This window comes from Danio rerio, chromosome 19 (assembly GCF_052040795.2).
Source record: "Danio rerio strain M-AB ecotype USA chromosome 19, GRCz13ab, whole genome shotgun sequence".
In the NCBI taxonomy this organism is placed as follows: Eukaryota; Metazoa; Chordata; class Actinopteri; order Cypriniformes; family Danionidae; genus Danio; species Danio rerio.
Window position 1 is genome coordinate 48,615,192 of NC_141039.2, and position 13,549 is coordinate 48,628,740.

Consider the following 13,549-nt stretch of genomic DNA (forward strand, 5'->3'; position numbering starts at 1 on the left):
GGTCAGCCAAAAATGAATGAAGCAAGCACATGTAAAACCCTAACAATCCACTTCAGTTTAACATTGAGACATGTTCAGACCTGATAAGGAGTAGCTGGGCGTGATCGAGCGGTTCTCATCGCAGAAGCTCCTCCATATGTTGTCTTCCCAGGGTAAAATGGCGAATCCCCCAACTGACTGGAGTTCAGCACTGAACTGTTCAATACAGACTGTAAAAGAATATGATACATTAATCTCATGATGACATACAAACCCAAGAAGATTACAAGGAAAATCAAAAGAAAAATTATGTAAAAGAGCAGTCATTGTTTTAAGTATACAAAACCATTCTTAGGCTGGAGGTCATAATACATTTCAAGTGTCACTTCAGCCTTGTTTGCACATGGCATTAACAAGCACTTTTGGCGATTCATTCACAAGTGATCAGTTGAGACTGGAGATGCATTACTGTTTCATAAGGCAGACATTAAAATGCATCTTGTGACATCTCAAAATGGTGAAAACTAAATGAGATTAAAACTTGCTTTAGATCAATGGTCTCACATGTGTATGTGATTAAATACTGGTATAAAGGGGTCTAAAGCAGGGGTGTCCAAATTCGGTCTTGGAGGGCCAGTGTCATGGAGAGTTTAGCTCCCACCCTAATCAAAAACACCTGAACGAGCTACTCAAGCTCTTATTAGATATACTATAAACTTCCTGGCAGGTGTGTTGAAGCAAGTTGGAGATAAACTCAGGAGGACACCGACCCTCCAGGACAGAGTTTGGTCTAAAGCATAGGTCTCAAACTCAATTCCTGGAGAGCCGCAACTCTGCACAGTTTCGCTCCAACCCTAATCAAACACAGCTGATCTGACTAATCAAGATGTTCAAGACTACAAGAGACTATAAAGCAGGTGTGAGTTGGAGCTGGTTGGAACTAAACTATGCAGAACTGCAGCCCTCGAGGAATTGAGTTTGAGAACTACTCTTTAGACTAGAGCTGTGTGATTTGGGGTAAATTCACTTCTTACAGATAATCCAATTTGATTAACGATTTTATTCTGTAGTCAAGTTTCAGGAAAATAATCTGTTCGCCGTGGCAACAATTCTGCGACAGCTCTTAAAAATGACATGTTTTTGTTTGGTGTCTGTGACTTTGAAACCAAAATATTTTCAAATGACAGATTACCTGTTTTTCTTTGATATTAATTTTTCTATTAATAGTTCCTGTAGTAGTTGATGTCGTTGGTATAGTGGTAGCAGAAGTAGTAAAAGTGTCGTTGTAGCAGTAGTAATCGTTGTTGATGTAGTAGTACCAGTAGTAGATGTCGTCGATGTAGATGTTGTAGTAGCAGTGATTGCGGTAGTAGTAGTAGTAGTAGACGTTGTATTAGTTGTAGCAGACGCTGTAGTATCAGTAGTGGTAGTCATTGTTGTGGTAGTATCAGCAGTAGTAGACATTATAGTAGTAATAGTTGTGGTTGTGATTGTAGTAGCAGCAATAGTAGTTAATAATTATATAGTAATATAAGTAACTTTCTGCAGTAGTAGTAGTTAGGGTGGTACTTGTGATTTATTATCATTGTCATTTATTATTACTGTTGTCCTTTCTTTCTTTTTACTGTCATTATTTCTATTATACATTACTAAGCATAGTTGTTACTCCCTAACTCTGACCGGTTTCTTTTGTATCTGTTTTACTTATATCTGCGAGACTAGATTCATTTATTGGCTAACATTGTTCCTAATGTATGTAATCTGACCTTCCACCAAGTTACCTTTACATGGACACACACACACACACACACACACACACACACACACACAAACACACACAAACACACACAAACACACACAAACACACACAAACACACACAAACACACACACCTAACAGACCCTGACTATATTGTTTTTTTTTTGTTTTTGTTTTTTGTTTTAGTTTTTTATTGTTGTTTTGTTATGTTTTTTTTGTTGATGTTTTTTGTATTTGTATGATCCCAATTTATGTACCTTTTTGCATATTCTAATAAAAAAAAAAAAAAAATTCTATTAATGCTTCTGAAGCAGCAGCCGCCATTATCCCAGGTGTCCGCACAATTCTGATTGGGCAGAACAAAAGTGTACTCACTCAATTGGCTGGTGAAATGGTCACACAGACTGCAGACACGGATTTACTCTGGGCGGGGAAAATGAAATAATACATATATATGTCATATCGCAGCCTCTTGCGATTAACTAATCGCAACGTTTCAAATTGCGATTGTGATTCAAATAAATCGCACAGCCCTACTTTAGACCCATTTACACCAGTATTTAATGACATGCACATGTGATCGTGTTGATAGAAATGCGTCTCAGATTGCTCACCAAGGACTTTGTGTTGCATTTTCATTAATGTTGGAAACGCGTGCATGGTCATCGATGAAGATCGATGGTTTGAGTCCCGGCTAGGTCAGTTGGCATTTCTGTGTGGAGTTTGCATGTTGGCGTGGGTTTCCTCCAGGTGCTCTGGTTTCCCCCACAGTCCAAACACATGCGCTATAGGTGAATTGAATAAACTAAATTGGCCATAGTGTGTGGGCATGAGTGTGTATGATGTTTCCCAGTACTGGGTTGCAGCTGGAAGGACATTTGCGGTTCATTCTGCTGTGGTGACCCCTGATGAATTAAGCTGAAAGAAAATGAATGAATGAACTACTTACTGATGAGGACGTGCCAAAGACTGACAGGTTGAAGGCAGGTTTCTTGAGCCCGGAGTGGGCTGTCTGCGATCCAGAGTGGGTGCGTTCTGTCTCTGGGGACCAGAGGAGCGGCACAGTCTTTGACGTGGGCACATCTGGAAGAAGATTAAGCCCTGCTCTTAGTTCTATCTAGACCTAGTCTAAATATCCAATTTAAGGGATAGTTCACTTAAAGATGAACATTCTGTCATCATTTACTCACTCTTTACTTGATGCAAACCTGTTTGAGTTGAATCTGATGAACACAAAAGATAATAGTTTAAAGAAAGCTGGAAACCTGCAACCATTGACTTTCACAGTATTTGTTCCTCCTACTATGGAAGTTAATGGTTACAGGTTCAGTTATCAAAATATCTTGTGTTCAGCAGATGCAATGAACTCAAACAAGTTTAAAATCTCTTGAGGGAGAGTAAACAGAAGAGATGCACAATATGTAGTTCCAGCATCGATATCACAATCTGATAATTCGCAATAGTCACATCACAGGACATGAAATGTTACGTCTATTTTATAATTTATCATTTATCTGCATTTTTAAAGCTCTTGACTGTATAATAATTTTAAAAGCATTTAGGAATATGCAATTGTATCATTTGTAACATTAATAATAATGGGATTTTATTTAATAATTTTTTAATTAAAGTACCTAAACACTGTTACTGATGATAAAACACCGTTTATTTCAATTGTATCTTTTTTCTTTATAGAACTTATCTATGCTTGCTACATTGTTTTTTTAGATTTTATGCAGATACACTTCCCTACAGAATCATCCCAATTAGGGCTGCACAACATTGGAAAAATTCTACAATGCCATTTTTTTTCTCTCTGCGGTTATATATTGCGATATAAATACAAATTTACTAGGTAACTTAAATAGCTCTACTAGGAAAGTCATTAATTTAGATCTGGGATGTCAACCTTCATTCCTGGAGGGCCGCAGCTCTGCACAGTTTAGTTCCAACCCTAATTAAACACACCTGATCAAGCTAATTGAGTGTGTTGGAGCAGGGTTGGAACTAAACTGTGCAGGGCTGCGGCCCTCCAGGAATTGAGTTTGACATCCCTGATTTAGATTGATTGGGCTGGTTTTGTGGGGGAGTGAAATGTAAATATCTAATGTAACTTATTATATAAATATAACAGTCAAACACAATGAAGCAAAAATTCAAGTGAACTGAACAGTGCTTTATAATTTTCTGGGGAGAGTCTAACAGTGTTCGGGTACAGAAATTAAATAATAAAATGTAAAAACACAGCAAGTTCTTCATCATATAATAAACTCGATATTAATCTTTATTTAATTTATTTTTGAGCTATTTAAAGTCTTTAAATGTAATCCTCACAGTCACAGGTCTTAAAAACAAATGTATATAATATATATAAGTATAAATAAGTTTTTATTGAATCTACATGAATTCTATTTTTTTCAATTAATTTAAGCATTCTGTTAGGTTTAAATTCTGCAGTGACTTCACAAATCTCACGTGTTTTTACTTTGGTTGCTGGTTATCTATAATCCTGATTCAACATTGCGTATCTTGCGATGTGACTATTGCAGCCGCACACATTGCAATATCGATGCTGAAACCATATATATTGCGCGGTCCTTATTCCAATCAATCTAAAATTATAAATTATTTCCAAACAGAGATATTAAAGTCTGTGGGGAAATTGTATTCATATCTTAATATACATATCAGAATAACCGAATATAGCAATGTTAGATCTTTCCAATATCGTGCAGCCCTGGTCAAAGTGAGTAAATGAAACATTTTCAGTGAACTATCCCTTTAATAGATACTGTCTGAACATCTTTGTTTTGAATGACTGCCAACAATTATCTAGCAGCCCAGAAAGGCATTCACGCACCTTTATCAGATGCACGTGATGAGAAGCCACTGGTCGTGGAGATGTTGTCATCCTCATGCTGAGAGCTGGAATCCTTGATCTCTTTAACCAGTGAGAAATTGGAGGTCACAGCGAAAGGGCTCCCTGAGAAGGGTGCTGTGGATGTGGAGGGCTGGGAGAAAAGGGAGCTGGAGCCGCCCAATGCAGGGGAGCCGTCCAGGGAGGGGAACTGAAGGTGGGTCCGGTTGAGCGGAGGTCTCGACAGAGCTTCCTGGAAGTTCAGCGACGCTCTGCTTGTAGATGGTTCTGAAAAGTAATTTAGTATTTCAAGTCAATGACACTGGTTTAAAACAAACAGTTCTCCAGGTTTTGGAATAGCATCTGTGTATATGAGCACTGGTGATTACTATGGCAAATTAGCGGTTTAAGAACGCGCTCAGCGGCGCTTAAATGTTAGCGGGAAATGGACGTTTTTAAATTTTCAGTAGCAGGACAACACGAGCGTGTGCTACACTGGACTGCAGTGTTTTATCTCTCACCGGGTTACATAGGCGGAAGCAGGGAAGCCCTCACAGTGTTTCCCTGCAGCCATGAACTGAAGCCTAGGCGGACACTTAAGCACATTACTCTATAAGAGATTGTGATTTAGTTTAATGCCTAATATGCTTTTATTGTTTAAATTAAACTTACAGAATGATATTAAATTGATGTTTACACCACTTCTGCAATTTGAAATTGCGGCAACAGCTGGAGGTTTGTAGTCCACAGCATGTTGTTGCAATGTTTACAGTGCTGATCCTATACTTCTGGGTTTCTTACCAGCGCAGACTCACTTTCTTGTTTTAAAATGGCGGCCGCGTGAAATAAGTGTAGGGCCAATAAAACTTGAAATTAGTGATGCTCCAAACAATCGGCCGAAGATCGATATTGGCCGATAATCACATTTCATGACTCCATCGGTACTCGCTTATCCGGCCAATCTCATGAACCAATCAAGTGTTTGTTTACAAGTTTATTTATAACTTATCGTAATACACTTGTTGTATAAAAGTAGTTTATAGGCCTATTTCCTTTTAGTAAATATGTAATGAATTTATAGGTGTGCATTTTATCTTCTTATGCATCAAATATGCACTTTAAACTTCATTGAGACATGTTGAATTGTTCTTCCAACATTTGCAATGTTTCCAAATTGCTTTGTTTGTGATTTTTCTTACCAATTTATTTGATCTATTTTAACTATTATTTTGTGTAAAGCTGCTTCTGTTCATTACATGTCCACACTAAATGGTTATAAGAGACACGTTTAAGAAATTATATGCAACATCTTTCATTTATTCTCTTAGGTAAGGCGAGACCTCCACTCAAGTCTCATATTCGTGAAAATGTGCTTTATGCATTATAAAGTTTGAAGCATCAGAATTGGTACTCAGTATTGGCCGATCACCCTGACAAGGATTAGTATCTGATCGGAGCATCCTTACTTGCAATACTGTCATAGACCAGAAATGTACACTTGTCATTTTGCATATGATTATGTAATTTTAACATGCAAAAGCCACTTAAGCTTGAATTGAATTATGTACAAGAATCTTTATTAAAAACAGGTTTTGCTATAACCAACTTTTCTTAACCTCTGACATTGATGAATATTCAGATTTAGGCATTTCCATTGAAACCGAGAACCCCTGTTATAGATGATATATTGCACTTCACTAGCGTCAACTACTCATCATACCTGTGTTACTTGTGCTCGGCTCTGGAGAGTCTCGTCCGTCTCGGAGCGGGGCTTCGTCACTGCCGTTGGGGGGAGGAGTCATATTGTTGTGCTCCACCCCTGCTGCAGAAGCTCCACCCTCTGGACCTTCTCCATTTCTGAAGTATTTCTGCAGCCAGGAGGGGACTATACTCTTCACTGTATCCGTCACTCGAGTGATCAGGCCAGGCTGCTGCAGGGGACAAAAACTAAATTAACATATCCAGTAGCAACAACATCAGAAAGAGCAATACACTAAAATTAACGAACCATGCAGATCTGACAGGGGCTCAGCAGAGCATAACTACAAATGCAAGATTCATATCACTATTGCATTTAAGCAGTGATGCACAGTTTGGATTAAACTAGACTAATGCATCAATTTTTGCCATTAGTTGAAAACAGCGGCCCTATAACAAGCTCTATTTTTGTTTCATGCTTTAATAACTTTTTCCACCTCAATCATTTACTCATCATTTACTGCAACGACAAATTGCAATTCATTTTAACCTTAATTTCAATCCTTTTGGATTTAGGCCAGCATTGGAGAGCTGACAGACGGATGTGGTGAAGCTTTTAAACCTCAGAAGCAAAAAACGGTTTTCATTGTTCATGTCACCTTCAACATATTTACTACTATTACTTATCCTTGATATTTGATATTGGGGGAAAAACTGGCATTGTGACTTTTGATTTTTCGGCAACATTACGGAGTATACTTTCACCAGATGAAATTAATACTCTATTTAGAAATGCATAATTTTAGATTAATTAGGATGATTCAGTAGGAGAGTGCATTGCATGAAATATAATAAGCCAATCAGAAGCATTGATAAATACAGTAGAGCAAAGAGACAAATAAAATAAATGTTTTTTGGGAGTCTAGCAGTATAGGTTATTTTCAATCACGTGGTTCGGGTGAAGTGAGAAATTCAGGTATAGAGCAGGAAGTAAAAAACTGAATGGGAGACATAGAAGAAAGTCTGTATTACTGCAATTTATACTATTTTTCAAAGGACATATAAATACAAAATAACCAGATATGTTGGGCAAACTGTTGTAGTAATTATATTGTTGCTGTGGTACGCCACTACTTAAGTAATAAGCACAATTACTCAAACTTCAGATTCCATAATATACACCATCATAATGCACCACAGTTTACACCAACATTACAGTATTTATTACAGTTTATCAGTTTACTGTGCTACAGTATTCAGTAGCATTCATTAACAGAGTTGTACACATTATACACTTTACTATATGATTCAAAACCTGTTGATTATAAATAACTATAGTTATTACCCATGCGGATATCTTCAAGACATCACGAAATAACAGATGAAAGCATTCAAAAGTGTGGATGCATAGTCTACATTATTTATTTATTTATTTTTGTAAGGTGAAAAAGTGCTTGACAATAATAACCATATAGTTCTGTCACAAGGGTTGCATTTCCTTTGTGTCCGTTTGATGAACTTACCATCAACAAACATTCACCACTGCTGCGCAAATAGATGTTAACGTTATTTATTCAAAAAAAAAACGCCAGTAAAGACTTGGATTAATGCAAAACAAGACTGAGATTTCATTACAGCGATTGCATGGCAGGGTACGTTATTTATAATCTCCTGGATTTTGTATATGTGGTGGTGTAGAAGCGTGGTTTCCGATTTTTATATAATACAATAACACAGTGGTTCTCAAACTTTTTTCATTAAGTACCACCTCAGAAAAAAATTGTCTCTCCAAGTACCATCAAAATGAGCAGTATTGAGATACAGTAGCGTAGTAGGGCCAGTAAAGCATCTACAACTCTGCACAGTTAAAAAAAACGTGGCAGATTACCTCAGAATTATAGGCTATATGTCATATTATATACATCATTTTTGATAAATTTTGAAATGTGTGTAGCATGTACATGACATATTTCATTCCTCCGCGTACCACTAGAAGGAAGCCTGCGTACCACTAGTGGTACACGTACCACAGTTTGAGAACCACTGCAATAACATATTGCGCCTCACAGTGGTTTAGTGGGTAGCACGTCGCTGGTTCGAGCCTCGGCTAGGTCAGTTGGTGTTTCTTTGTGGAGTTTGCATGTTTTCTCCGTGTATGTATGTGTAAATGAGTGTGTATGGATGTTTCCCAGTGATGGGTTGCAGCTGGAAAGGCATCCGCTGCGTAAAACATATGCTTGACAAGTTTGCAGTTCAATCCACTGTGGTGACCCCAGATTAATAAAGGGACTAAGCCGAAAAGAAAAATGAAATGAAACATTAACATATTTATACACATAGTTAGGCCTGTATAATCTCTACTGGTGCTGTCAAACTAATTATTACGTCCAAAAAACATTTGTACACACGAATATATTGAATAAATGTTGAATGTATGCCGCCATTTTTTCTGTTTTTCAGCCAGTTTCTTGAACTTTCCCTTCTTTATGAGCAAAAACTTTTGGAAGTCTATAAAAGGTGTTTGGCGTTTCTTATTTTGGCAGCAAAAACTTATTTCCTTGTTCACAAATGCTTTATACAGGATTGAAATACTCACACAGTTAAAATCCCTAAAAACACATGGAAGTTTAAAAGGACTCCACAAATCATGTACGTTTTCCACTCAGGTCAACTTTAATCCCGACCTGACATTGCAGATATTGTGATGCGACTATTGCAAATACACACATTGCCATATCAAGGCTGAAAGTGAAACCATATATTGCGCAGCTCTTATTTTGTGTGAATGAAGGACACATTTCCTCAATTTATCATACTGCAGAAGCAGTGTAGCCCCCAAGGCTAAAGAGTGGCTGGATTAAAGAGATTCAGTTGTCATCTAAAAGGGGCCCTGGGGACCAAATCACTGTGCAAGCACTACAGGCTTATTGTTCTTTAACAGAGCTCCACGGTTTGGCCACAGAAACACCACAGGCCGGCTCTCTGGCCAAACGCTGCAAACATGTGACCCACAGGCAGGTGGGAAAGCTAAATAGTCCATTTAGCTGGAGCAGAAGAGCTGGGGGAGATTGCGCAATCGAAATGAAAGGCCTTTAAAGCTACTTGGATTTAAATATAGGCCAGAGCAAGAGTGTAATTCATCTTCATGCCTCACTCGGATCAAGACGACATAAGAAAAGATAAACAACATGAAGCTGCTGCATGTGCTCAGCATATGAAACCAGCTGTGATGCATGGCAGGGGCCCCACGCACGGGCTCAGGGTTGCAACACAAGTCACTTCCTGTAAAAAGTGCACACATGGCGTTAACCAAGGTCAGCATGGCCAATCAATACAAGCAATGATGTGTGGAAGAGCAGAGGTTCATACAGTACACTAAAAAAACGTCGACTTGAGTTCAACCACACTTTATACTCTCACTGAGTGACGTCAGCTGTTCTAGTAATCACCTGTAAGCTCTGCTCTTAATGCATATGAGACCCTGGACAATAAAACTAGTCATTTATTTAAAAATAAATAAGCTTATATTTATGTATGGTTTGATAGGATTATAATCGGCTGAGATATAACCATTTGAAAATCTACAAACTGGGGGCTCAAATTCAAAATATCCAATAAATTGTCTTTAGATTTATACAAGTCCTTAGCAATGCATATTACTAATCAAGTTGATACATTTATGGTGGGGCAATAAATACATGCCTAGGGTTGGGTATGGTCTGGGTTTTTTTTCGATACCGGTGTTAAATCAATACTTTTAAGACTGTACCGGTGCCAAAACGGTGCCTGAACCGATACTTTTTAGCCACAAAAATATTTGACAAAAATTATATTTTTTAATCGTTATAATAGAACAATATTAATATATATTTATAATAAGTTTAAAGTAAACACCAACTCATTTTATATATTTGAATTGCATTAATATAGTTCTTTTTAATATATATTTATAATAAGTTTAAAGTAAACAACTAACTCATTTTATATATTTGAATTGCATTAATATATTTCTTTTGATCATTTGTTTGTTACCATAAATGCAAGATTTGCATTACGCTATTACATTACATTAGCTTATTTCTAACCTGTGGAAAGGCTGTCATCAAAATCAAACAACTGCTTTTTTCTGAGTTTGGGGCTTGTGGCTACTTTTACATGGACATCGGTGATCTAATGATTTGCCTTAATCTGAATGAGACAATAATTTGAATCAGGTGTGTACATGAGCTGCTTTTTGAATGTTACATTCAAGATTCCCAGTTACATGTTATAGCACACAGAACCAGCAACATCATTGCGTCACCAGCACATAAAAGTTTCCTTCTCAGTTTGTGTCTGTGGTCTTTTAAGATAATCAAAAAAAATCACTGTTTGCGTGGTAGACTCTTGACCAGAGTATTGTCTTAATCATATTAAAAGTATTGGTGTCCATGTAAACATACTCATTGAAAGTGCCAGATGATGTCACAAGCTTTGACACAGTCTATTCCTCACCTTTAAGGTGATTCCATGAGCCCTCACATTTCATAAGTTTTTACGTGTTTCCCCCTTTCACGCAACTTTTGTAAAGCATCTGCTGCATGTTGGTGTGTCAGAATCCTTGCTTGTAAAATATAGCCATACTGTAAAATGCTTAGTCTAAGCAAATTAGAAGAATACGATCATGCTCGTTCATGAAGCTTCGTTCACTGCATGCGCCGTACTGCGAGCTTTGCCTTCTATAAGCAACAAGAACAAACGCCTGACAATCATATTATGACAGCTGATAGTATCGCACACCAGACGCACACATTTGCACATTTTTTAATATTAAACTGTTTAGATGGCGATCTGTGGCGCGGCAGCAATAAGAACAGTGCCCCGAGTCATGGCTGGGCGACGCAGACAACCACCGACTTGAGGATTCTAAAATGCATGGCACTACGTGGCACTTCTGGTGTGCGACCTGCTTTACGTTCTTGTCGCAGCACCAGTGGCACCTGAATTAAGCACCGAAATTCATATGCTGATTCGGTCCGGTGCATACCGGTTGCAAAGGTACGGCACCGGGTTTCGGTACCCAACCCTTTACATGCATTAAATCAACATGATTTTTAGATCGATATTCCAATAGTTTTTTAGCACTAAAATGTCAATAATTTAAATTTATAAAATGTATTGTTGACTATTTCTATAAATATACACATGAAACTTGAGGCAATGGAAACAGACTTAATTTGCTTTGAGAAAGCTGCCTTGTTGCAAAGGACGGAGATTAAATGTCCATTTACATGGCACACTTTACAACATAAAAACTGAAAACATTATGCCGTTTGCCGGTTTTTGGTCAGCCACATTTAAGCCCAGGATGCACCAATCCAGCGGTCGGCCATAGACCCTTTTCACATTTCCGCGTTTCTCAATAGCGGAAGTCGTCATAGTTGGGTAAATTCAGAGCGCAGTGAATGTAAACATCTCATAACAGGCTTGTGAAAAGGGTTGCATCAGCCGTCAATCTCACTAGTTGGTGTGGTGTGTTTCACGTTGCGTATCGTCGGGTTTATGTTGAAGATTACAGGGCAAGGTCAGCATCTGATTGGTTATTCAGCAACCAATCAGAGTGCAAAAATAAAAACTGAAGTAATGTAGCAAGCAAACAATTAAGGCTGATTTACATTTCTTCATCAAGCTCACTTGTATGCTCCAGTGCAGCCTTTGCAGTTGCATAGCACTCGCAGTGGCTGCCGCACACTTCTCAAGAAATATAACTATACTTTCACAACGACGCATAGCACAAGCTCTGTAATTGGTCAGCTTGTTAGCTGTGACCAGTGTGGGTGAGACAGAGATCCGCGCCAACCTGTTTGAGCGAGTGTTTACAAGTGTCGAGAGTCTGTGAAGTCGCTCTGGATGGAAACTGTAGTTTTGTGTTTATGATTAATGCTGTTGCGCGTCTGCCGGTTCCCGCATCTTAATGAGTAAGTTTGAGCGACTTGTACATTAGGGTAACAAATCAGAAAATGCAAAACATCCACATAAAAAGTATAAAAAGCAGACAATGCACAGTGATGCACCGAGATATCGAAATGAACAGAATCGATGGCATGACAATAGAACCGAACCGTGAGACCAGTGTAGGTTCACACCTCTACTTTGCATGTGCACATCGGAAGTTCAATTTCCTTGTATTGAACAACAAAACAGATTACTGCGAAGCAAAGTAATAAAACAAATCATCTTACAAACGGTTTTCATTGGCGCTAGTTGTAAGGCGTAAACCTGGTGTGCCCCAGCATTTATAAGCCTGACAAAGCATACTTTTTATAAAGAGGTTACAACTATGGCTTTTTTGGGAATGTAATGTATTTTTTATCTAATGCCATTTCAGCAACCAAGGCTATTTTCATAGCAGGAACCTTTCAACAATATATATACAATTAAAAATCAACAAACAAAAGAATACATTACATTAAATAGGATTTTTAATGTTGATGCATGATAGAAATTCTAAAATCTTTTCTAGTTTTACCTTGTTAAAAATGTCCTTAAAAGAGTTAAGTTCATAAAAAAAAGTCTTCTGGAATCAGTAAAAGCAGGACAGTCCAGTAAAATGTGGCTTTTTTGGGATAAACAAAAAAGAAAAAAACTTTGTTTTCAGGTAACCAGGTAAAGAATAAAAAGTGATTTGGGGAAAGCAGAGAGGTTATTCGTATGTGTATAACATATTTACGCATGAGCAAGTATTTAACAGTCAAAACAACACTGATAAACATGAGCATACTTAACTAGAGCACACAGCATTTCTTCAGTAAGTCACAGAGAGCTACAGGCCGATCATGGCGAATACAAAATTTCTTGTGGTTTTAATAGATCAGCATAGACAATTAAAATAAAACAAACATAATTAATGTATCCTAAGCTAGATTCAATAAAGTGCTTGCTTTTTTATTAAGCTTGGAACATGCAGTTTTAAAACCTTATTAATGAGGGGCTTAAATTCATTGGGAAAAAAAGAATATACTGTGCAATTAATCTATTGACAGTAGAAAATAAAAACAAGGTGCAATCATGCACAAATGTCAACAAAAATAGGAGTATGTACCTCCCTGACTTTTAAACTGCCTTCACAACTTGCATTTCCACGTAGGGTTAATTACTAAATTATACCAGAATACACAATTTGACCATGCTGAACTTAAACCAGTTTATTTCATGATTTTTCAATACATCAACAGTCTCATTTTTACAGTATCCTACACATAACACTATGCATCGACTA

The 13,549-nt window shown here is 37.6% G+C and overlaps 1 protein-coding gene across 27 annotated transcripts in view; it reads right to left on the bottom strand.

Annotated features, from left to right (window-relative positions):
* nup153 (nucleoporin 153) overlaps window positions 1–13,549 on the bottom strand; it is a 41,931-nt gene that overhangs the window by 27,229 nt on the left and 1,153 nt on the right. For 10 of the 27 annotated variants that reach the window (XR_015516134.2, XR_015945228.1, XR_015945227.1 and 7 more), the window contains 4 exon segments: window positions 6,314–6,524; window positions 4,597–4,881; window positions 2,686–2,819; window positions 81–209 (listed from right to left, as the gene is read on the bottom strand). Coding sequence is in view for 22 of the 27 variants with exons in the window: in NM_001326384.1 (NP_001313313.1) it covers window positions 81–209; window positions 2,686–2,819; window positions 4,597–4,881; window positions 6,314–6,524 (759 nt within the window). In the remaining 5 variants the exon portion in view is untranslated. 27 annotated transcript variants of the gene reach the window in all.